This window comes from Thalassophryne amazonica, chromosome 21 (genome assembly GCF_902500255.1).
Source record: "Thalassophryne amazonica chromosome 21, fThaAma1.1, whole genome shotgun sequence".
In the NCBI taxonomy this organism is placed as follows: Eukaryota; Metazoa; Chordata; class Actinopteri; order Batrachoidiformes; family Batrachoididae; genus Thalassophryne; species Thalassophryne amazonica.
Genome location: NC_047123.1, coordinates 10,883,167 through 10,908,835, shown reverse-complemented (window position 1 = coordinate 10,908,835; position 25,669 = coordinate 10,883,167). Strand labels below are relative to the sequence as shown.

General features: G+C 41.9%; 1 protein-coding gene across 1 annotated transcript in view; it reads right to left on the bottom strand.

Moving 5' to 3' along the window:
- reps1 (RALBP1 associated Eps domain containing 1) overlaps positions 1–25,669 on the bottom strand; it is a 78,401-nt gene that overhangs the window by 9,351 nt on the left and 43,381 nt on the right. Inside the window, exons 8-15 of the mRNA XM_034162675.1 lie at positions 14,166–14,320; positions 11,254–11,375; positions 5,646–5,733; positions 3,343–3,444; positions 3,004–3,064; positions 1,015–1,213; positions 606–800; positions 385–471 (exon numbers count right to left, since the gene is read on the bottom strand). Of these exons, the coding sequence (XP_034018566.1) occupies positions 385–471; positions 606–800; positions 1,015–1,213; positions 3,004–3,064; positions 3,343–3,444; positions 5,646–5,733; positions 11,254–11,375; positions 14,166–14,320 (1,009 nt within the window). The remainder of the gene's footprint in view (positions 1–384; positions 472–605; positions 801–1,014; positions 1,214–3,003; positions 3,065–3,342; positions 3,445–5,645; positions 5,734–11,253; positions 11,376–14,165; positions 14,321–25,669) is intronic.

Below are 25,669 nucleotides of genomic sequence, written 5' to 3'. Positions count from 1 at the left end.
GATCATTTCTAAACGGATCGCTGTGTGGAGCCGGGACCGTCGTGAGCAATTTCTCTGGTTATCACAAGAGCTGGACATCAGCCATTTTCTGGCAGATTTCACTTTTAACAAGAGATTTTGTCATGGAAAGCCGCGCGGAGGCTTCGCGCGTCACGACCGATTCGCTGATGAAGCGAGACAAAGGAACACCTCCGTTTCGGAGTGTTAGAGGACACGTTGGGACATGCCTATCTCGGCTTTCAGTGCTTACCAGTCGAGTGAGTATAAGAGAAATTGTGGAGAGCTGGGCTAATAAAATTTTGAAATTACTAAAGATGAGACTGTCTATTGGTGTTTCAGACATCAGATAAGTTTAAATGTAAATGTGAAGGGAAGCCGACGTACAGAGTTCACAGTGGCTGTGGTTCTGTCCTCTGCTTGGCTGTCACTCTTCACTGCTCTCAGAGGTCCAGCTCCATCTGGTGGTTTATCCTGGCAGCACAATTAAAATTCATCCATAAAAACATGGCTTGCTAAACAGGCAGTGCAACCAAACACCCAACAACAAAATATTTGAATATCTCACTGCCAACTGAGAGAGAGATACACTTGCTGTCACCACCTACCTGCCCCGGCTCGCTGAGTTTTTCTGCTTCAGGAAGGTTGGAAGGCTGTTCAGACGCAGCAAAAGCCTGGAACTGACTGAAGTCTGCAAAATTGGCCTGCTGAGGGATCTGCTGAGGGGATGTGGTTGCAATCACGGTCCCGCCTCCGGCTCCACTTTCCGCTTCTACACGATGCCCGCTGTGGGGTACTGATGTCTATTGAAGGAAAATTAAGGGGATCAGATGTTATTATTCCTCAAAATCACATTTATAGGTCAGAATTTTATACTTGAATTTAATATTTTGCACATATAAAGATTCTGATTTGGGGGGAGGGGGTCTTTTCTTTTAAAGGTACCATGTTTGATGGTGGATAAACGTGCGATATTCCAACAACATTAACACGATTAGAATTTTGGGTTCATCGTACCTGGGTGGGAAGAGGTCGAGGAGGTACAGCAGGCAGGTAGGTTATGGAAGAGGGCTGAGGCTGCCCTGACGTCGAGGCAGCAGCAAAGGTGCGATTCATGTCCAGAGATGAGGAGCGAGAATGGGAGGGGTGGGGTCTGGGTGGAGGAGGAGGTGGAGCCACAACCTTCAGAGCCTCTGGAGACGTACTGGACTGAGACCTGAACACACACATCCCAAATTCTATGACAGTGCTTAAACACGGACCGACTGACTGATCTGAAAGGGTCATAAAGTTAAGTGTCTTCGGGACCTTTCACCTGTCGTGACACAGACTTAGGTTTCACCTTGTTGATTTAACACTGAATGGATTAACTGCTGTGGGTCAATAACAAAAGCTCACTGCATACAGTGTGAGGAAAATGGGAATGACGGAAATACAGTGCAACTGGAATATATTCACAGTGCTTCACTTTTTCAACGTTATGTTATGTTACAGCCTTATTCCAAAATGGAGTAAAAATTTTTCCCCTCAAAATTGTACTCACATCACCAGATAATGACAACATGAAAAAAGCTTTTTTGTTTTTAATTTTTGCAAAAAACAACTAAGAAATCACATGTACGTAAGTATTCACAACCTTTGCTGGATAGTTTGTTGATGCACATTTGGCAGCAATTACAGCCTCAAGTCTTCTTGAATATGATGCCACGAGCTTGGTGAACCTATCTTTGTGCAGTTTTGTCCATTCTTCTTTGCAGCACCTCTCAAGCTCCATCAGGTTGGACGGGGAGAGTCGGTGCACAGACATTTTCAGATCTCTCCAGAGATGTTCAATCAGACTCAGGTCTGGGCTCTGGCTGGACCACTCAAGGACATTCACAGAGTTGTCCTGAAGCCACTCCTTTGATATCTTGGTTGTGTGCTTAGGGTCATTTTCCTGCTGAAAGATGAACCGTCACCCCAGTCTGAGGTCAAGAGCACTCTGGAGCAGGTTTTCATTCAGGATGTCTCTGTACATTGCTGTATTCATGTTTCCCTCAATTCTGACTAGTCTCCCAGTTCCTGTTGCTGAAAAACATCCCCACAGCATGATGCTGCCACCACCATGCTTCACTGTAGGGATGGTGCCTGGTTTCTTCTCAACATGACGCCTGGCATTCACGCCAAAGAGTTCAATCTTTGTCTCATCAGACCAGAGAATTTTGTTTCTCATGGTATGAGAGTCCTTCAGGTGCCTTTTGGCAAACTCCAGGTGGACTGCCATGTGTCTTTTACTAAGAAGTGGCTTCCATCAGGCCGCTCTACCATAAAGGCCTAACTGGTGGACTGCTGCAGAGATGGTTGTCCTTCTATAAGGTTCTCTCTCCACAGAGGAATGCTGGAGCTCTGACAGAGTGACCACCAGGTTCTTGGTCACCTCCCTGACTAAGGCCCTTCTCCCCAATCACTCAGTTTAGATCTCCGAAGAGTCCTGGTGGATCTGAACTTCTTCCATTTACGGATGATGGAGGCCACTGTGCTCATTGGGACTTTCAAAGCAGCAGAAATTTTTCTGTACCCTTCCCCAGATTTGTGCCTCAAGACAATCATGTCTCAGACAAGTCCTTTGACTTCATGTTTGGTTTGTGTTCTGACATGCACTGTCAGCTGTGGGACAGTTGCGTGTCTTTCCAAATCATGTCCAATCAACTGAATTCACCCCAGGTGGACTTATTTTTGTTTTGGTTTTAATCAATCTGTAAAAATCTTTAAAAAAAAAAAACTTTTTCACATTGTCATTATGGGGTATTGTGTGTAGTAGAAATTTGAGGGGAAAAATTAATTTCACAGCAATGTGAAATTAATAATGAATAACAAATCAGAATTAAGTGTATAAAAATATAAACTGAAGGGTATCACTGATTGATACCAAAACTGTATCTTGCCCGTGATGTAGTTCCACTAAATGTAGGTACAGTAATCATCATCATCATCAGCAAATTCGTCACATAAAAGTGAGAAACTGACCTTTGTCGGGCAATCGGCTCCTGATCTGATGTGAAGGAGTCAGAACTGCTGTAACCATCACCTTTAAAGGACATTTAAAAACAAACAAACCTCAAAACATAAAATTTGTCAACTAAGCTGTAATCAATTACATCAAGACTACAGCTCAACAAAAACGTTACCGTTATCTAAAGGGACAATACAGCTGTTGTAAATGGGAAAAACCTTTAAATCAATCAATAAAAAAAAATAAAATAAAAAAAAAAAATCCCATTTTAACAAACTATGTTTGAAGGTTTATAGGTCCTGAGCCTACCCCAACATGCATTGGGCAGCAGGTGGTGCATATCACAGACTCACCTACAGTGTTGGAGGCTGCAAACTTCATGGAGGTGGGAAGTTTAGCTTCTTCAGACATTTCTGGAGGCTTAACGAGTAGTGGACTCGTCGGGTGGTTGTGGTCTACGGGGGGTGGGGGGGGGGGGGGGGGGGGGGGGGGTTGTGGGAGAGATTTTTCCAAGAAGCTGTCAGTTTGTGGTGTATGCCAAAAGGACTGTTAAATCCCAAATAAATAAATAAAATGGATAAATAAGCATGCAATTGATAACATATTTGAGGTCATTTGATGTAAATAAACATGAATTGCTGGTACAGTGTTAAAAACACGAGTACATTAGATTTTTTTTTATTAGCTCTTTAATTTGGGATTTTTGTGCAGTGTTATGCACTTTTATGACTGACGTTTCTTTTGTTTAGTGCATGGATGCCTGTGAAAGCCCTGTATAAATACTTATTTACTTTTTTTTTTTTTTTTTTTTTTTTTTTTTTATAAGTCACACCCAAGTGTACATTGCAAGACCTTCCAAATAAAAAGGATACTCTGGAAAATACAAGGTCTGTCAATAAAGTAACAGTCCTTTTTTATTTTTTTCAAAAACTATATGGATTTCATTCATATGTTTTTACGTCAGACATGCTTGAACCCTCGTGCGCATGCGTGAGTTTTTCCACGCCTGTCGGTGACGTCATTCGCCTGTGAGCACGCCTTGGGAAGGAGTGGTCCCGCCCCCTCGTCGGATTTTCATTGTCTGGAAATGGCGGAATGAAAAGGACTTTTTTCCATCAGAATTTTTTCAGAAGCTGTTAGAGACTGGCACCTGGAAACCATTTGAAACCATTTTCGGTGAAAATTTTACGGGCTTCACAGAGAATAAGGTCTGTTACTACAGCTTTAAGGATCCCTTTAAGGACCGCGCACCGAGCTGCGGCGACGAGGCACAAGCCACCAGACCATTTCTAAACGGATGGCTCTGTGGATACGAGACCGTCGTGTGCTCTTTCTCTGGTTATCACAAGAGCTGGACATCAGCCATTTTCCGTCAGATTTCACTTTTAACAAGAGATTTTGTTATGGAAAGCTGCGCGGAGGCTACGCGCGTAAAGACCGATTTGCTTTGGAAGCGAGACAAAGGAACAGCTCCGTTTCGGAGTGTCAGAGGACAAGTTTGGACATGTCCAGCTCTCCACAATTTCACTGATACTTACTGGACTGGTAAGCACTGAAAGCCGAGATAGACATGTTTTCGAATGGTTTCCAGGTGCCAGTCTCTAACAGCTTCTGAAAAAATTCTGATGGAAAAAAAGTCCTTTTCATTCCGCCATTTCCAGACAATGAAAATCCGATGAGGGGGCGGGACCATTCCTTCCCAAGGCGTGCTCACAGGCGAATGACGTCACCGACAGGCGTGGAAAAACTCACGCATGCGCATGAGGGTTCAAGCATGTCTGACGTAAAAACATATGAACGAAATCCATATAGTTTTTGAAAAAAAATTAAAAAGGACCGTTAATTTATTGACAGACCTCGTATATTATTTATTTCACACACACAGACTTCACAATGGTTTGAGGTGTTAAAATGCACTTGTGCCGGTGCTGAAATGCACGGCCTGAGCTGTACTGTAAGGACCGATCAGGGAAATTTGGAAAGGCAGAAATGGCTTTCTGCAAAGCAAAGAGCTTGAAAGGCACAAAGAAATTCTCACATCACAATGCAACACAAAAAACGCCAGTCAAAAGTGTCTGTGCATATATTTACTTTCCAACTTTGTGCAGAAGTAATGATTAAAATGTTTACCTCCCAGCTTAGCAACGAAATGCAGCAGAATATCCTTCATGTCTTACTATAGCAACGCGTTATGGACAGTAACTATAAATAACAATTTTGGAGTTTTCAGCTTTCACGTAGCTTTTAATGAATCATGAAAATATAACAAGCACTGACCTGCGTGGTTTTTATTACAACCATTTTGACATCATAATGCAGAAATAAATGCACAAGTTCAACATTTTTAGTGAAATATCATGATGTGAACAATAGGATTTAAGCTGCTCTCACACCTGCTCGTGTTTAGCACTGAAAATTAAAACTCAGCACATCTGGGCTGCTTTCCCCTAGCAGCTTCACATTCGGTGCAGAGTCCTCTCAAGCAGGCTCGCTGCACTGAAAAAGTAATTTCTTTACAGAGCTCAGTCACAACCACCAACCACCTCGGCTCAATCTGTGCTCAGCTCGAGACATCTCACAGCAAAGCGCCTTCAACTCAACACAGCTTTGTTTTATTCTTTACATGCATGACATAAAAACTGTGCCACACACTTACCGCTGCCCGTCCTCTTTAGTTCCATCTCCTGCATGTGGATCTTACTGGGTGTCATCCGGATGGGAACTGGGTGGACAATGGCCGTGTCCTGTGCAGACCAACACACATGAGAAGAAAAAAGATTTACAAAGAGACATAGGTTGATTCCACTGTGAGAGATTAAACTTGTATCTGTGTACATGGTCAGACCAAACAAACAGTCATTTTATCAGCAAAGCTACACAATCAGAAAACATTCGGCCATGACCTTTGCTGCAGTATAACATGACTGTTGCATATGTCACCAGACAGCCAACATGCACAACTTCACCACTATCAGGATCAGAGTCTGTGCTACAAAATTTGTAACTTTACAACATCAACAGCTCTGCCAGTCTTGCGTGCTGACTGGATAGTGTGCAGAGGTGACAGTATGCCAATGCATTTTCTGTTAGCCTCATCTTTTATGTAAAACTATAAATAAAAAAAAAAAGAGCATAATGGCAAAGTTTTCCACCTTTCTGGCACACAGTGGGCGTGGCCTCACCCAATAACACATTTCTTCTTTGAGAGGCTGTCTGCTGAAGTATGCAACAACTTTAAAAGGCTGTCGGGGTCTTTTTGATGCATGAACCCAAAATACACAAATATCATACACGTTACTGGTAACCAATGAAACACCAAGGTTAAAAGCACTCACCCTACCCCCACCCCCAATTATGGAGAACGGTTTAACTTTTATCTACAGTGAAATGTTTCAAGAGATTCTTTGGTGGTGGAACAATGCTGCGTTCAGGGATTTTGTAAAGGTTCCACAAAGTGTCACCTGCAGCTGCTCTGTAATGTTGGGAAACTCAAAACTCAGAACTTCACTGTTCACTATTTTTCTTTCATGTTCGTCTTCAATACAGGGCTATAATGGAGGCAAATTTTTTTTTTTACTTTTATGTCAGTCCGAATGCAGCACTGCTGCATCACCAATGAAATGCTTGAATCAGAGTTCAAACAGCATTTCTGATTGCAAATAAAACATGAATCTGATGCATCATATTGCATCGTTCTAAGTTTGTACCAAAATAAAGTGATGTCAGTAGAAAGGCAAGTAAAACTACTTTCAACTTCTTTACCGTTTTTGCAATTTAGAAAATAAATAATTGGCAGTAACACATTTCATACGTGTATATTTTGGGAACAAACAAAAATTATTTAAATGTGTATTTCTTTTCTTTAAAAAAAAGAACACAGTGCTGCAAGCATGCTAGTGTCCGTTAAACATCAAGTGCCGTCAGATGCGGTGCACAGGTAATGCATTCACAGCCAGCAAGGGCAGAGTTTTTGGTCATCATCTCACTGAAAACAATGCAACATTCAGTTTACTGTCTGTCGCTTACAGCCAACATGTAAATGCAGCATCGGGCCGATTCTCCTGCCAATATATTGGACACCTAAGGTGCCAGTGAGATTGCAAAGAAAAAACAATGGGCGGGGAAGAAGCTGCAGAGTACTATGGTAATGGGGCTGAACTTTAAGCGTATGGAGAGGCTTTTATCCCGACACTGCAAAACATCTTTGCTTCCATTTAGAAGATGACAAACTAGTTCTGAAGGTAGTGAGAGCATTTGCAGCTGATTGTTACACTTTCTGAAACAGCCTGAGAACCCAAACGCACCTCAATAACTTGCTGAATATCACAGCAAGTACATCCACACAGGTACTGCGAGTACTGTGCTGAGTGGAAGCAGAGTTTCAGGTAGGGATGGGAATCCAAAACAAGTTCCTGCTGAGAACTAGTTTTAAATTGTCCGAGCAACCAGAATGCATGTCTCTGAGGATATTTATTCTTTTGACTGTGATCGTTGTAAAAACCCACGTCATGACTGCAAACTCTGTGCCGAACGTTAAACTCTGTGCCTGTGCACTACTTGCACCAAGGAATAGTTAGAGAAGAAGAAGCAATCCGATGCATGGCTTTGTTTCATAAACAAAATAATAATAACAGTGCTATAGTGCTGTGGGAGGTGATGCGGGATTATGGAGTGAGGGCGGTTCCTTCACAGGGCCATACAATCTGTACTCACAAAGCAAGAGCTGTGTTTTGGTGCTCGGCAGTAAGTCGGGCTCGTTTCCGGTGGGGGTTGGCCTCCTCCAGCGCTGCACCTTGTCGCCAATCCTGCTTGTGATATTCATGAACAGGATATCGAGGCGTAGTCGGGGGGAAGAGGGTTTCCAGTTTGGTGGGCTCAGGGTCTCATCGCTGCTTTTTGCAGATGATGTGATCCTGTTGGATTTATCGGCCTGTGACCTCCAGCACTCACTAGATCAGTTCACAGCCAAGTGTAAAGCAGCTGGGATGAGGATCAGCACCTCGAATTCTGAGGCCATGGTTCTCAGCAGGAAACTGATGGATTGCCTACTCTGTGTAGGGAATGTGGTGTTGCCCCAAGGGAAGGAGTTCAAGTAGCTCGGGGTCTTGTTCACGAGTGGGGGGGACAATGAAGCGTGAGATTGGCCGGAGAATCGGCGCAGCAGGGGTGGTATTACATTCGCTCTACTGTACTGTTGTGATGAAAAGGGAGCTGAGCCAAAAGCCGAAGCTCTCAATCTACTGGTCAATTTTCATTCCTACTCTCACCTATGGTCATGAGGGTTGTGTCGTGGCCAAAAGAACGAGATTGCGGGTACAATTGGCCGAAATGGGCATGGGTGGCTGATGTCTCCCTTAGAGATAGGGTGAGCAGCTTGGTCATCGATGAGGAGCTCGGAGAAGAGCTGCTGCTCCTTCACATTGAAAGGATCCAGTTGAGGTGGTTTGGGCATCTGGTAAAGATGCCTCCTGGGCACCTCCATCTGGGAGGAGACTCTGGGGAAGACCCAGGACTCGGAGAGTCTATATCTCCACACTGCCCTGGGAACGCCTCAAGATCCCCCAGTCAGAGGTAGTCAATGTGGCCTGGGAAAGGGAAGTCTGGGGTCCCCTGCTGAAGCTGTTTCCCCCACGACCCGATCTCGGATAAGCAGTTGAAGATGAGTGATGAGAGTGAGTGCTATATATAATGTCTGCAAAAATTTTTTTTTTTTTCTTTCAAGAAAGTGCCACTGCTTTCCAACTTAGCAGGTTGTCTGTTACTGAAGGTAAATATCATCACCTTCCTAAAATAACACCTAAGTCATGTTTTGGAAAATATGACTTAGGCCATTATTTTAGGAAGGTGATGATATTTTATGCTGCTCTAACATTAGCGACACATAAGCAGGCTGCGTAGAATTCATCTGTGAGTAAGAAAACCTAAACAAAAACATATTCTATCATTTCATACATTTCTGAAGATGGCTGAATGTTACTGCAGGACAGTTGAGTAAGCTACAGTCAACTGACTGACTGGCCAATCAGCTCCTGGCCAGCAAAAACCTTCACACAGAAGAAAAATTAGCAGCTGATAATTTGAATTGAAAACTGCTCCAGAATCAATAAGGAATCTGACCATAAGCATACTCGATAAAAAGTGCTGGTCTCAATATAATCTTATCAATCCTCTATATTCTGGTGTTCCGATGTATTCTGGTTCTGACTCTATACAATGTTTGTACATACTGGATGTTGGGTAGGCTTCTGGAGTCCAACAATTTGGGTGACTTGGTGAGGAAAGGTTCACTGACCTTGACAATCATGGGCGATGCTGTGATCTTTGCGGGAGGTCAGAATATCTGGGGTTTGTGACTGTCCTAAGATCCAGGCTTTCAACAAATCCTGGATGCAGTCATCAATGTATAGCCATTTGTGGTGACAATATTGACCTCGAATGATACATTTATCTCTGCAGTCACATTCACGTCTCTCTAGGTCCTCAACTTTTGCATCAGAGTCGCCCGTAATAACCTTATGGGGTATGAGTTCACTAGACAGAGGTGTGTGGCGATGTTCATCCTGCAGTCAAACAAAGGTCCAAGTTTTGAGGGTTATGTGATACCAGACTTTCTGCTTGTTTATGAGATTTGTGTCCTAACCAGTGACCTAAGGAGAATACTTGATGAATTTGGTACTAGATGCCAAATAATTCTACAGAGAATCGTTGGCACTGCTGAAATAACTTTGTGTTAAACAAGTCCTTGAAGAGACTGAAATAAGATGGTCTACTTGCATTTGAAGGGATCCTCAGTATGGCACAATGTGACGCGCTTTCCCTGTCTATTCAATGCGCAGGTGCCTCATGCTGAGGACCAAACAAATTGACAATGCCAAGGCGACACCCATGTTTCACCTGGCTGTGGCAAACAGACTGTTAATGCTGGCAGTTAGGGATGGAATGGAGGTCTGCCTTGGGTGGTGGCCATCCAGGACTACCCACTGCGTTCTGTGGTGTGGTGGATGCGGCGACATGTGCCACCAGCGCAAGTCTTAATTATTGTTTTCAGAATATTGCCTGAAAAAGTATTATAGTTATCTCCATCAGCTCCACTATGTAACATATAATTAAACAATATAAAAACATCACTGTTTGAAATAAATGTGTAAAAGTCGGTTATCTCTATATTTCTGCTTTCGTCATATTCCATTTCCACTATCCTGTGTGTTGCACATGCTTTTGTGGTCTGTAAAATTGATTACTGTAATGTTTGTTTTCTGGTTTACCACACAAGATGTCCGCAGGTGATTCAGAACACAGCGGCATAAATCTCGAGCAAAGCTTGAAATTTTGATTATATGACCTCAAAGCGGTGCTGAGGGAAGGGGGGGGGGTACTTGCCTGAGGGCTAATCACTCTTCAAAAAGTACTGACAGTTCAATAACATTTTGTCGCTACACAATTTGCAAACATACTCGCAGCACTGCATATGGATTGGGGAGGGAGACCCCCGCACTGTATAATATTGAACAAATGCACTGGTGATTGTGGGCGAAAGGTGTCGTCCAACACAAGCTAAGCCAGTCAAATCACAACACACACAGTTTGATGCAATAAAAGAACAAAAACCAAACATGCAGTGACAGTGTCATGAAGAGATTCTGTGACAAGAGGCAAGAGAGAAACGACAGAAAAAAGGCAAGAGAGGAAGTTGAGATGATCCATAGAGGGTTAATATCGTTCATGCTTACTAAGTGATTGACTTACAGGGTCAGCTGGTGCAATGTTAGAGTCAAATTGGGTCAGAGTTTGTGAGCTGGAGGAGCGCTCGCTAAACGTCTCCCACTGCTGCAGGAGACAGACAGAGTGAGAAAAACAAACAAACAAACAAAAAAACATGTCAGTCAGCCAAGTGCAGTGACATCACACATTACATCATCAGCCTGAGCCACAGTGACGTGGAATCAGAGCGGGCACCAAACAAAATCATCCACATTCAGCCAATGTGCCGACTTTGACGGCTGCGGCTACAGTTACAGGAAATGAGAGGAGACACACTGGATTACACTCGATAACAGACAGGGTGATGTGGAAATCAAATGTGGGTGGACGCATAAAGACAAGTCAACTTTTACCAATTAAACACTGAAGACAAATCGAATGCAAGCAGAGCAAATGGAAACCAACATGCTGTTTGCAGTCTGAGCTGCACCATGTGTGTGTGTGTGTGTGTGTGTGTGTGTGTGTGTGTGTGTGTGTGTGTGTGCACATGTGCATGTCGGAACCTCGTTGCTCTGGTTCATCTCTGGCCAGGCCTGGTTGAGTGACGGCATTGAGGGAGACTTGCTGGGCGTGACTTCCACCGGCGAAGCCGAGTATCCGACGTCTGTGACCGGCTCCGGCACTTCTGTGCACAAGACTACGATTAGCCAGCTTCAATAGCGGCAACAAAACATACAAGTAAACTGAATTCTACCAGTATTTTAAAATGTGGCTTCATTTTAGCTGTCAAAGTCGCAAAGTAACGTTGCTATAAGCCTAAACTTCAGGCAGAAACAGTCTGGTCCATACGTATTTGGACAGAGCTTTGCCTTTGCGCACCACTACAATGGCGCTGAAACAAAATGAGGTTTGCAATATAGACTTTCAGCTTTAGTTCAAAGGGCTTTAACAAAAATATACATTTTAAACGCAGTCCCTAAATTTTCAGAAGTCACACATCAATGAATAAACTACATTTTAGGATTTTTTTTTAATAAAAATCATTTTTGCAGCCAGTTTCCTTTACATACAGTAGTGTTCAGAATAATAGTAGTGCTATGTGACTAAAAAGATTAATCCAGGTTTTGAGTATATTTCTTATTGTTACATGGGAAACAAGGTACCAGTAGATTCTCACAAATCCAACAAGACCAAGCATTCATGATATGCACACTCTTAAGGCTATGAAATTGGGCTATTAGTAAAAAAAAAGTAGAAAAGGGGGTGTTCACAATAATAGTAGCATCTGCTGTTGACGTTACAAACTCAAAACTATTATGTTCAAACTGCTTTTTTAGCAATCCTGTAAATCACTAAACTAGTACTTAGTTGTATAACCACAGTTTTTCATGATTTCTTCACATCTGTAAGGCATTAATTTTGTTGGTTTGGAACCAAGATTTTGCTCATTTACTAGTGTGCTTGGGGTCATTGTCTTGTTGAAACACCCATTTCAAGGGCATGTCCTCTTCAGCATAAGGCAACATGACCTCTTCAAGTATTTTGACATATCCAAACTGAGCCATGATACCTGGTATACCGATACTCAGGCCCAACACCATAGTAGGAGAAACATGACCATATCATGATGCTTGCACCACCATGCTTCACTGTCTTCACTGTGAACTGTGGCTTGAATTCAGAGTTTGGGGGTCATCTCACAAACTGTCTGTGGCCCTTGGACCCAAAAAGAACAATTTTACTCTCATCAGTCCACAAAATATTCCTCCATTTCTCTTTAGGCCAATTGATGTGTTCTTTGGCAAATTGTAACCTCTTCTGCACATGTCTTTTATTTAACAGAGGGACTTTGCAGGGGATTTTTGCAAATAAATTAGCTTCACACAGGCATCTTCTAACTGTCACAGCACTTACAGGTAACTCCAGACTGTCTTTGATCATCCTGGAGCTGATCAATGGGTGAGCCTTTGCCATTCTGGTTATTCTTCTATCCATTTGATGGTTGTTTTCCGTTTTCTTCCACACGTCTCTGTTTTTTTTGTCCATTTTAAAGCATTGGAGATCATTGTAGATGAACAGCCTATAATTTTTTGCACCTGCGTATAAGTTTTCCCCTCTCCAATCAACTTTTTAATCAAACTACGCTGTTCTTCTGAACAATGTCTTGAACGTGCCATTTTCCTCAGGCTTTCAAAGAGAAAAGCATGTTCAACAGGTGCTGGCTTCATCTTTAAATAGGGGACACATGATTCACACCTGTTTGTTCCACAAAATTGACGAACACACTACTACTACTACTATTATTGCGAACACCCCCTTTTCTACTTTTTTTTTTACTAACAGCCTAATTTCACAGCCTTAAGAGTGTGCATATCATGAATGCTTGGTCTTGTTGGATTTATGAGAATCTACCGGTACCTTGTTTGCCATGTAACAATAAGAAATATACTCAAAACCTGGATTAATCTTTTTAGTCACATAGCACTACTATTATTCTGAACACTACTGTAAGTCAGGGGATGGATAATGTGAACATTTTCTAGTTACTCACTATGTCTGACTTCATTTACATCAATCATTTAGAAATACACACAGTACAGTAAATATGTCTGGACTAAGCATGTGAGGGAAACCACCAAAACATCTGTAATACATCTGAAGGAGTTATAGCCTACTGTAGCCATGGCTGGTGAAACTGTGCATAATTCAGGTTTTGGCAGTTGCATCATCAGTGACTCAACCTCCCATGTGCCTTTGGCAAAATGCATATGAAATTTTATATAGCAGTTAAGAAAATTCTTGTCTGTGCCACTCGACCACACAGATGTATAACTGGTGATTCAAGGAACAAAGGTAGCACAATGCACAGTTTCTCCAGGCACAGAAGCCTTTAGCTCTTTCAGGGTTGCTCTGGGTGGCTTCCCTCACTCATCTTAGTTTTTGAAAACTGCTTAGTGCGGACAAATTTACCACACAGCTCACCATACAGTTAGTATCTCTCTGTAAATGACGAACATGATGTCTAACACAAGGCTGTTTAATCCTTATATTTAGTGTGCAAAATTATTTATGGCCTCTGAAAACAGGCACCAGCTGTAAAAACAAAAAAAAAATAGTTGTAATTTATAAATGTAATACTTTGTTTAAACCCATTAAATCAAATCTGGACATCTATACTACAAACACATCTGGATTGGTTCAGCTCTACTGTGGTGGAGCTGAGAGGCAAAATTCCCAAAAATAAATAAATAAATTTGTGACTACATACACTTACTGTTGGCCCTACACTACTTTATTACCTTTACATGTTGTGGTAAATACTTTAAATAAAAATGAACTTCTCACTGTATAAATATTTGTGGAATCTCAGGAGAAATACTGATTTGCAACACTGTCATCATACAGAATTTTGGAGTTATGCCCACGTGTGGGAAGCTCGGTGAGGGAACAATAACGAGTCAGTGAGGCTGTGTACCTGCTGAGTCATCCAGGTCAATCAGCTTTGGCATCAGGCTCTCAGGCAGCTTCTCGGGGAGGTCGTAGCCGTTTTTCCTAGCCACAACCAAGTGGAAAGCAGCACAAAACTCATCCAAGGTCAGCGCGCCGTCTTTATCGAAGTCCGAAAGTTCCCTAGAAACGTGCATCAAGACAAAATCCTGGCAAGTGACCACGACAACCAACAGCAGCAAAGACAAACAATGTGCACGCTTGATCCTGCACAAATAAACCTGGTTATTAAGCAACAATTAAATGTGCAACATTTTGTTTCTCTTCAGATCCAGCTGTAGTGTTCTTCTGGCCATCTAGAACTGCACAATACCTTAATGTCCTACCACAAGATAATCAAGCTTTTAAACATGTAACAGTCACTGCAGTCCAGGTATAGAGTTCAAAGACAAAACCGAACAAGACGTTCAGGATTAGTAAACTACAAATTTCTCACCAAATGTGCGACAGCTCCAGTATTGGTAGCTTAGATTTGGTGAAGAACTCTTTTGCTGCTGAACCTGCAACACAGTAAAAGCAAAGAAGAGATGATGACATCAATCTGTGCTTCTACAAGGCTCCGTGTGTCCGTTTTCCTACCCGGTATGAATCCGTTTAGGTCCGGCTGGATGGTTTTGAACTGGTTAATATAATACTGTCTCTGCTCATCTGTGATTTTCCACGGGTCATCGTAGGTACTCGACTGCCTCTGGATCTCATTGGTCATCGCTGCTGAGGCCACTGTTCGTACTGTTGTGCTTTCCTATGGTAAACCATGAACATTTAGAGAATGTGACAAAATACAATAAAATAAAAAAAATAACACTATGGACATTAACGCTGGCATGAAACATGAAATAACAGATCTACTATACAATACCACATAGTTTGAATTTCTTAATGACTGATGGAAATGAAGCCCAAGAATATGTTCATTAGAGGTGTCACGGATTGGATACGGTGTTTAAATCACAGATCGGGCAAGTCTGTGGGCTCTGCGCAAAAAACAAACAAACAAAAAAAAAAAACACTAACTACTGTGCTTTCCATTTTTTAAATAAGGAACTTTTTCCAATTGCAATGACCAGCATTAGTGAATAAAAACAGCCTGTCAAAATCACCATAAGTTAAAAAGGGAGACAAAATGATCTGAGATTGTAACGTCAAATTTATGTACTTATCTTTTAATAAACACAGGAGATGAGGATATCTACATTGTCTGGTAAGAAGGTAACAATAATCATTTAACTTCTAACCAAGGTTCAAATTATATAGTGGTTTTCAGGGGCGCCCCATTTTGCAGTGAATTCTAATACCCCCATCACACAGCTAGAATCAGGCATGGCATCAGAATGGCGTCAGAATGACAAATAGGCGCACATCCGAAAAGTGTCGATTTCAGTTCTAAAACGTTCTAACAGCCATCTGCAATAGTCCACACAGCTGGTCAAAACCAGTCAGCCGCCACAAGTGTGTTGCACATGTTCAAAACCCTCCAGGCACCGTTGAGATGGGACACCTATCAGACGGCGGTCCATGTGCAATCTGAGGACCATCTGACCGCAATTTACATATTCCAATGACGGCAAGACGGGATCTGAAATGATTTGAGCGCATATGAGGGAACCTCGAGATGGATCTGGCACAGCAAAGCCTGCCAGTATGACCTGCACGTGCCACGTATAATAATGCCCGCCCGCCCCCCCAGAGCACAAAGGAACTGTTGAAATGTAAGTGGCACACTTCATCATGATAAGGATTATGAAGTATTATCATGTACAATGAATGTGAACAGCAGCTATCAAACCGAAAGCACCGTGCGCTACTGTGTGCACGCCGCCGCAAATCTGAACAGGCTGTTATTTCCACAACAGACCTTAGAGTACAGATATTTGTCCATTCCTCCCCATGGGCGAGTTCAATAATGTGAATACTGTCTCCATCATAACTGTATATAACATGGGCAGCTGCGCCTCTCCGTGGTGCACAGTAATGCGTAATTGCACGCATCAGGCTCAGAGCTGAACGGATCTCACGCTGTTAAAAATGATAAACTTCTAACTCTGTAGGAGATATAACATGGAACTGTTGTGCCAGGCTGTGACAGCATTAATAAACATGAATCTCACCTCCAACAGTGGTCCAGGAGTGTTTCACAGCGCGGATGTGGACACTTCATCCACACCTGCCTTCATGCAGGTTGGACGAAGTAATCCGGATGCATTCTGACACTGCTGACTCCGCCTCTTTTCCTCCTGACTGCGTCGTATTATGGCAATATTTGCTGTGTCGGGCATGGTTCCTGCACATTCTTGCTATGTGTGACAGGGACTTAAGAAATCCCAAGCATGAGCACAAGTGTACCGCAGTGCAGCCAATAACAGAGTTAACCATTCCATTACTACTGCAAGCAGTAAATATCAGGAATATACGTATATATTTTTTAAATCGGACAACAACAACAGTACAAGAATCATTTAAGTCCACAGAAGTGAGGAGAGGATTCACCCACGTAACCTGTTTCGATACCTATTGTCAGTAACAGTCACAGCGAAAATTCCTTCTCACATTCAGCTGAGGGTGGACAAGTATGTGAGAACTGCTTTTGGAGTTTTACCAGCGTTTTCCCGGCAGTCTGTTTTTGCAGTTACCAATCCACGTCGTCTTTCACCAAATTCAGCCCACTTAATGAGGAAGCTCATTCAGCTCCAAAAATCACGTGGAGAGCTGCACAAGTGACATAGGTGCTTTTTGATGGATACAGGTGTTTGAAAAATGTAATGTAGTGACCGAATACACACACACAAACACCAATGCTGACATAGTTTTACTTAAAGGAATGTCAATGTACCAAAATAAAATACATACACAACCCCATAACACAAAAGGGGGACATTTTTCAGGGATCCCCCTAAACATCTCTGGGGAGGCTTTTGAAAAGGAACTTGTGTCCTTTTCAGGGGAGCAGGGCTCCTCTTGGCTTTCCCTGTAATTCAAACTATGTTCATCAATATTTTTGGATAAATACATTCACTCTTACCCACTTAAAGAAACATCATTCGGATTAGTGGTCATGCCAAGCGGACACAGAAAAGAGTCGGGAACACTTCACAAAATAATAACTGATAATCTCTAATATTAATAAACAAATAAATGCGTGGATACTTTTATATATATATATATATATATATATATATATACACACACACACACATAAACAGCTTGATTAAAAGCAGTGATAAAGTTATTTTTATTGAATATTACTGTGTTTTATTTAGGGGAAAACATTAACAATGTGGTAATCGATTAGTTTTTCCACAGAATTAAAGGGACTGGGGTGGAATAAGAATGCCAAGACATTGCAAATTAGATTTGTTTATTGTTGACCTACATGAGTATCTGCATATTTCTCTAAAGTACTACACATCTGACTGAGCTCAAGGGCAAAGGACTGCAACACGCGTTTAATGATGCCCTACCTGGACTGATGAAGGATGCATTGCTGGAAGTGTGCTGGATGGTGGAGTGTCTGCTGTGAAACTGACCCAACTTTCCTGACTTGGTAGAGGGTGGCGAGTGGGAGGACCACATTCCATCACCAGACACCGGCCCTGGGCATCAAGAGAAGACACAACACTATAAAACTGTATGAACATGCACATCAGAAAATACTTAGCAGGTTATATGTTGGGATGTCATCGTTGTTTCTCACCTGACCAACTGCACAAAACTGTCTTTTTTAAAACTGCATTATGTAAAACTACATACTTCAAGATGCTTACAACACAAGATACACATTCAGTGCTAGTTCCTAATATGTACAGTGCTGGAATGTCTGCAAACAATCCAACAGTGTCTGACACAGTTTTAATTATTGAAGCCTCCCATGTGACATTTTGAACATACTGGGGATGATGTAAGTGAGAAGCAGCTTCATTGTCCACACCTAATGTACCGTCAACTCTGCCGAGAACATTACCTCTTATTGCTGTGGGATTGAAAGGAAAAAAAAAATTAAACAAGGCCCAGGTCAGGATCTATTTTTTTTTTTTTATTGCTTCCCCACTGACCCAGACTGAAGATGCAAACAGGTTACAGCTGTGAGGAAGCAACCAACTATATGCAGTCATCTCTGCAGCAAGCGGTTCATTTCTTGTTTGCCTTTCTAAATTGACATAAAACAGTCATGTCCAATTTACACTGGATGTGCAGTATCCAGACACTGCAGCTTTTATGGAGCCACAGCAGCATCATTCCAAACATTTTCTGTGCACAAGCACCATGTGTTGGCTCATTATGCAGCATTCACACCAGTTATTGTGGAATCACTGTCCACAGCTGCAGCAGATGGCAAATAATGACTACTATGACAATTTCTTACATGTTGTATGAAAAAAGGAAGCGCCAACTCTGATCGATGTGATCACAATTTTGCCGCTGTGAGCACACCTGATGCAGTCAGATGTCCTAAAGGAAGCAGAATAGGTCCTGTTGACCATTTGGCTGGAAACAACTTGGGAATACCAGGAACTCAGAGCATGTCTCTCCATGAATATCTGGAGTTGCCTCAGGAAGAGCATCCGGTACACAGTTTACTACTTGTGAGACACGCCACCTTGCCTTTAAACCCAAGCACATCCACCCATGCAGCACCCCACCTCTCTCTTCATCACAATACATTGAGGGAACTCATTACTGTGAAGAAAAGTGGTGGAAGCTTTCACTGTGCATGATAATTTTATTGATAGCCTGGGAGGTTTACCCAGGGTGTCATCCCTGATCTGCTTTAGAGATATAACGGAGGCAAACTGTTAACTGAGGACAAGTAAACAGACTACATTTCTACAGCGCTTTACAATAATCCCTCACATTAACTGATTCACAAACACATCAATGTAAGGATGCAGCCATACAAGGCAGTCAACTGCACACCAGGAGCAACTTTGGGATTAAGGATCTTGCCAAAGGGCACTTTGTCATTTTCTGGTCTGACAGGGATTCAAATCCAGTCACAAGTCCATGCTTTTATCCACATCCCCTCCATGCTGTCTCAATGGGGTCACCAAAAATTTACTTCATTGGCATTTTCTCTTTGAAGACATGTACAACTAAAACTTAAAGAAAAAAAAAAATATCTACTCTGTCCAATAAATAAATAAATAAATTAAAAATGCCAGACAGGGTCTCTGTTCAATTTGTGGTAACTGATATTACAACCATAAATCAGAAAAGGTTGGAAAATGGTGTTAGGGGGACTTACATTTACTTACTTCATTGCAGACAGTATGAACCAAGATATTTCATGTTTTTTTTCTTTCTGATTAACTTCATCTTATTTGTTAATATACATCCATTCCTTATTTCCAGCCTGCAACACACTCCAAAAACATTTACCACTTGTAACGTTGCCGTTTCTTCTAACAACGTTCATGGTGCATCCTGAGAGTATTTGCAGCGCTTTACATTTGCCAAATTTTGTTTTGTTACAGCCTTATTCCAAAATGGATTTTTCCCTCATATTCTACTCACAGCACCTCATAATGAACATTAAAAAATTATTTTTTTTTGCTAATTTATTGAAACTAAAAAAAACAAAAAACAAAAACAAACAAAGAAATCACATGTACACAAGTATTCAACACCCTTTGCTCAATACCTTGTTGATACACCTTTGGTCTTCTTCAATATGATGCCAGAAGCTTGGTGCACCTATCTATGTAGTTTTGTCCATTCCTCTTTGCACCACCTCTCAAGCTCCATCAGGTTGGATGAGGAGCGTCGGTACACAGCCATTTTCAGATCTCCAGAGATGTTCAATCGGATTCAGGTCTGGGCTCTGGCTGGGCCCCTCAAGGACATTCACAGAGTTGTCCTGAGCCACTTTGATATCTTGGCTGTGGGCTTAGGGTCATTGTCCTTCTGAAAGATGGACCATCACCCCAGTCTGAGGTCAACAGCGCTCTGGAGCAGGTTTTCATCCAGGATGTCTCTGTACATTTCTGCATTCATCTTTGCCTCAATCCTGACTAGTCTCCCAGTTCCTGCCGCTGAAAAACATCCCCACAGCATGATGCTGCCACCACCATGCTTCACTGCAGGGATGGTTCCTGGTTTTCTCCAAACATGATGCCTGGCATTCACACCAAAGATTTCAATCTTTGTCTCTTCAGACCAGAAAATTTTGTTTTTCCTGGTCTGAGAGTCCTTCAGGTGCCTTTTGTCAAACTCCAGGTGGGCTGCCATGTGCCTTTTACTAAGGAGTGGCTTCTGTCTGGCCACTCTACCATACAGGCCTGACAGGTGGATTGCGACAGAGATTGTTGTCCTTCTGGAAGGTTTCCTCTCTCCACAGAGGAATGCTGGAGCTCTGACAGAGTGACCATCGGGTTCTTGGTCACCTCCCTAACTAAGGCCCTTCTCCCCAATCACTCAGTTTAGACATGCGGCCAGCTCTAGGAAGAGTCCTGGTGGATCTGAACCTCTTCTGTTTACATGATGGAGGCCACTGTGCTCATTGGGACATTCACAGCAGCAGAAATGTTTCTGTACCCTTCACTAGATTTGTGCCTTGAGTCAATCCTGTCTTGGAGGTCTACAGACAATTCCTTTGACTTCATGCTTGGTTTGTGCTCTGACATGCTCTGTCAGCTGTGGGACCTTATATGTAGACTGGTGTGTGTCTTTCCAAATCATGTCCAATCAACTTTATCCCAGGTGGACTCCAATTAAGATGTTGAAACATATCGAAGATGATCAGTGGAAACAGGAAGCACCTGAGCTCAATTCTGAACTTCATGACAAAGGCTGTGAATACTTATGTACATTTGATTTGCAAAAATCGCCCAAAACATTTTTCACATCATTATTATGGGGTATTGTGTGCAGAATTTTGAGTGAAAAACTAAATTTCTTCCATTTTGGAATAAGGCTGTAAAATAAAATAATAATAATAAAAAAAAAAACACAACAGACATTGTTCCTAAACAAGATCTGGAATATTGATTTGTGTGACCACAATACACATCTAGTGTGATGGGCCAACCCAGTTGCATTTGAGCCTAGAGAAGTGCAAGGTTAACATAAGGCTGCTTTTCTGCACTTTAAAGCTTTAAGTGGTATTTTTGAATGTAACTCCATATAGTAGTGCTTGACAAAGTTTTTTTCCACAAAGTAATTCATCGCCCATGTGGTTATATCAGTTGATGAACAACAGTCCCTGATGCAGTGCTGTCTGAGGAACCAGAGATCATAGGTGTTCAGCTTAGGTCTTGTCCTTTTACACATTAAAATTCCTCCTTGATATTCCTGCTTTAAAAACAAGGGGAAAGTAAACATGCAAACACTTCCAGCCTCACAATCTACCTCAAAAGATTTAAGTTGCTCGATACTGATCAAACTAACTGGTGGGAGTAGTTTGGATTCCAAAAGAGGAATGTCGCTCAGAAGTCAGCAATCTGCAAAACATGTTGCCAACCCACTGCTGTAAAAAACAGCTCAACAGTGAAATTGTCTCACCACTTACAAACTAACCATAGCAAATAAGATAAACAATATGAAACTCTGAGTCTCTGTTGCCCAATAAAAGCCGAGATAAGTTTAGGTGCCTGCACAACACACTCAGAAAATCATTTGCACTTGTGATTTTTACATTCATGCTTAAGCTTAAGGAAATAAATAAGAACAATTTTCCTTAAGCATTGTTCCATGAATGTCATCAGTAAGCAGTAATTAATGCCAACTTGTTCAAACACTTCTATAAACACAATTTGTTATCATCAAAGTCACAAAGAAATAGAGAATTTTTTGTGTCCATATGACAGACATCCCATTAACAAATGAGATGAAATGAGATGGGGAAAAAAAAAACACAGTAAATTCAAAAAGCAGAACTGAATACGGTCATTAAATTTAACAAAGAGCAGTGGCTCAGTGACCTTTAGATAGAGAGATAGTTTATTATAGTCATTTTTATGGCCACATAAATCCTTTACCTGCTTGGGATTCTCTGAATTGTGTCCAGACAGCTCCACTTGCAGTGACGGCTGTCTGTCTGTCTGAATTTCCCCCACTGTGCTGCCGTTTGTGCTTTCTCCAGGAGTGAGGGGGGTGGGAGGAGAATGATGAGGAGAGACCACCGGGGATGTGGGTTCAGGCTGACAACAGGAAAAACAACAAAAGACTTTAAAGAAAGTGTTTCAGGAATGAAAAATATGAATAATAATATATGAAAGGTCTGTTCTGGCAGCCTGTGCACAGATTTGCTCTGGGTCCTGATCATCAACCATCTAAACAGGTCATTGCTGTAGCCGCACTTCAAAAAAGTAGCTTTCTATCTACCGCCACCAGGTGACGTGAGCCTCTGTTCCCAGCACAGTGGCTCCAGCATGCACAGGATCACGCACAGAGAAACGAGCCAAGTGGCCATAATGTCATAGCTGAAGTTCTCTTTTGCAGTCGCCACCTTAGGTCACTGATTATTGTCAAAGTCTCATGGTCATACTGTGTCCATCAACCCCATCAACTCTCCCCGAGCTCCCCGAGACCTGGGCACACCTGCTTACAGACACTCACCTCTCACATTCAACACTTTCACTGCAGACACACTTCTGATGGCTCATTCCAGGAAAACTTTGACAGCCTGGATCTTGGTTTCAAGTGCTGTGTTCAAAACATCCAATGATCCAGAGAGTGCACTGTATCTTCCACAAGACAGGTTTAATGAAACTTTTTGTGCTGACAATAACACCAAAGTCCCTGGATTCTATGACCAAAGACTCCATTCATGCAATCAGTCCACAGAGCAGGAGCTACAATACATCCTTAGTGAATCCCCAATCACTCAGTTTAGATCTCCGAAGAGTCCTGGTGGATCTGAACTTCTTCCATTTACGGATGATGGAGGCCACTGTGCTCATTGGGACTTTCAAAGCAGCAGAAATTTTTCTGTACCCTTCCCCAGATTTGTGCCTCAAGACAATCATGTCTCAGACAAGTCCTTTGACTTCATGTTTGGTTTGTGTTCTGACATGCACTGTCAGCTGTGGGACAGTTGCGTGTCTTTCCAAATCATGTCCAATCAACTGAATTCACCCCAGGTGGACTTATTTTTGTTTTGGTTTTAATCAATCTGTAAAAATCTTTAAAAAAAAAAAACTTTTTCACATTGTCATTATGGGGTATTGTGTGTAGTAGAAATTTGAGGGGAAAAATTAATTTCACAGCAATGTGAAATTAATAATGAATAACAAATCAGAATTAAGTGTATAAAATATAAACTGAAGGGTATCACTGATTGATACCAAAACTGTATCTTGCCCGTGATGTAGTTCCACTAAATGTAGGTACAGTAATCATCATCATCATCAGCAAATTCGTCACATAAAAGTGAGAAACTGACCTTTGTCGGGCAATCGGCTCCTGATCTGATGTGAAGGAGTCAGAACTGCTGTAACCATCACCTTTAAAGGACATTTAAAAACAAACAAACCTCAAAACATAAAATTTGTCAACTAAGCTGTAATCAATTACATCAAGACTACAGCTCAACAAAAACGTTACCGTTATCTAAAGGGACAATACAGCTGTTGTAAATGGGAAAAACCTTTAAATCAATCAATAAAAAAAAATAAAATAAAAAAAAAATCCCATTTTAACAAACTATGTTTGAAGGTTTATAGGTCCTGAGCCTACCCCAACATGCATTGGGCAGCAGGTGGTGCATATCACAGACTCACCTACAGTGTTGGAGGCTGCAAACTTCATGGAGGTGGGAAGTTTAGCTTCTTCAGACATTTCTGGAGGCTTAACGAGTAGTGGACTCGTCGGGTGGTTGTGGTCTACGGGGGGGGGGGGGGGGGGGGGGGGGGGGGTTGTGGGAGAGATTTTTCCAAGAAGCTGTCAGTTTGTGGTGTATGCCAAAAGGACTGTTAAATCCCAAATAAATAAATAAAATGGATAAATAAGCATGCAATTGATAACATATTGAGGTCATTTGATGTAAATAAACATGAATTGCTGGTACAGTTTAAAAACACGAGTACATTAGATTTTTTTTATTAGCTCTTTAATTTGGGATTTTTGTGCAGTGTTATGCACTTTTATGACTGACGTTTCTTTTGTTTAGTGCATGGATGCCTGTGAAAGCCCTGTATAAATACTTATTTACTTTTTTTTTTTTTTTTTTTTTTTTTTTTTATAAGTCACACCCAAGTGTACATTGCAAGACCTTCCAAATAAAAAGGATACTCTGGAAAATACAAGGTCTGTCAATAAAGTAACAGTCCTTTTTTATTTTTTTCAAAAACTATATGGATTTCATTCATATGTTTTTACGTCAGACATGCTTGAACCCTCGTGCGCATGCGTGTTTTTCCACGCCTGTCGGTGACGTCATTCGCCTGTGAGCACGCCTTGGGAAGGAGTGGTCCCGCCCCCTCGTCGGATTTTCATTGTCTGGAAATGGCGGAATGAAAACGACTTTTTTTACATCAGAATTTTTTCTGAAGCTGTTAGAGACTGGCACCTGGAAACCATTTGAAACCATTTTCGGTGAAAATTTTACGGGCTTCACAGAGAATAAGGTCTGTTACTACAGCTTTAAGGATCCCTTTAAGGACCGCGCACCGAGCTGCGGCGACGAGGCACAAGCCACCAGACCATTTCTAAACGGATGGCTCTGTGGATACGAGACCGTCGTGTGCTCTTTCTCTGGTTATCACAAGAGCTGGACATCAGCCATTTTCCGGCAGATTTCACTTTTAACAAGAGATTTTGTTATGGAAAGCTGCGCGGAGGCTACGCGCGTAAAGACCGATTTGCTTTGGAAGCGAGACAAAGGAACAGCTCCGTTTCGGAGTGTCAGAGGACAAGTTTGGACATGTCCAGCTCTCCACAATTTCACTGATACTTACTGGACTGGTAAGCACTGAAAGCCGAGATAGACATGTTTTCGAATGGTTTCCAGGTGCCAGTCTCTAACAGCTTCTGAAAAAATTCTGATGGAAAAAAAGTCCTTTTCATTCCGCCATTTCCAGACAATGAAAATCCGATGAGGGGGCGGGACCATTCCTTCCCAAGGCGTGCTCACAGGCGAATGACGTCACCGACAGGCGTGGAAAAACTCACGCATGCGCATGAGGGTTCAAGCATGTCTGACGTAAAAACATATGAACGAAATCCATATAGTTTTTGAAAAAAAATTAAAAAGGACCGTTAATTTATTGACAGACCTCGTATATTATTTCACACACACAGACTTCACAATGGTTTGAGGTGTTAAAATGCACTTGTGCCGGTGCTGAAATGCACGGCCTGAGCTGTACTGTAAGGACCGATCAGGGAAATTTGGAAAGGCAGAAATGGCTTTCTGCAAAGCAAAGAGCTTGAAAGGCACAAAGAAATTCTCACATCACAATGCAACACAAAAAACGCCAGTCAAAAGTGTCTGTGCATATATTTACTTTCCAACTTTGTGCAGAAGTAATGATTAAAATG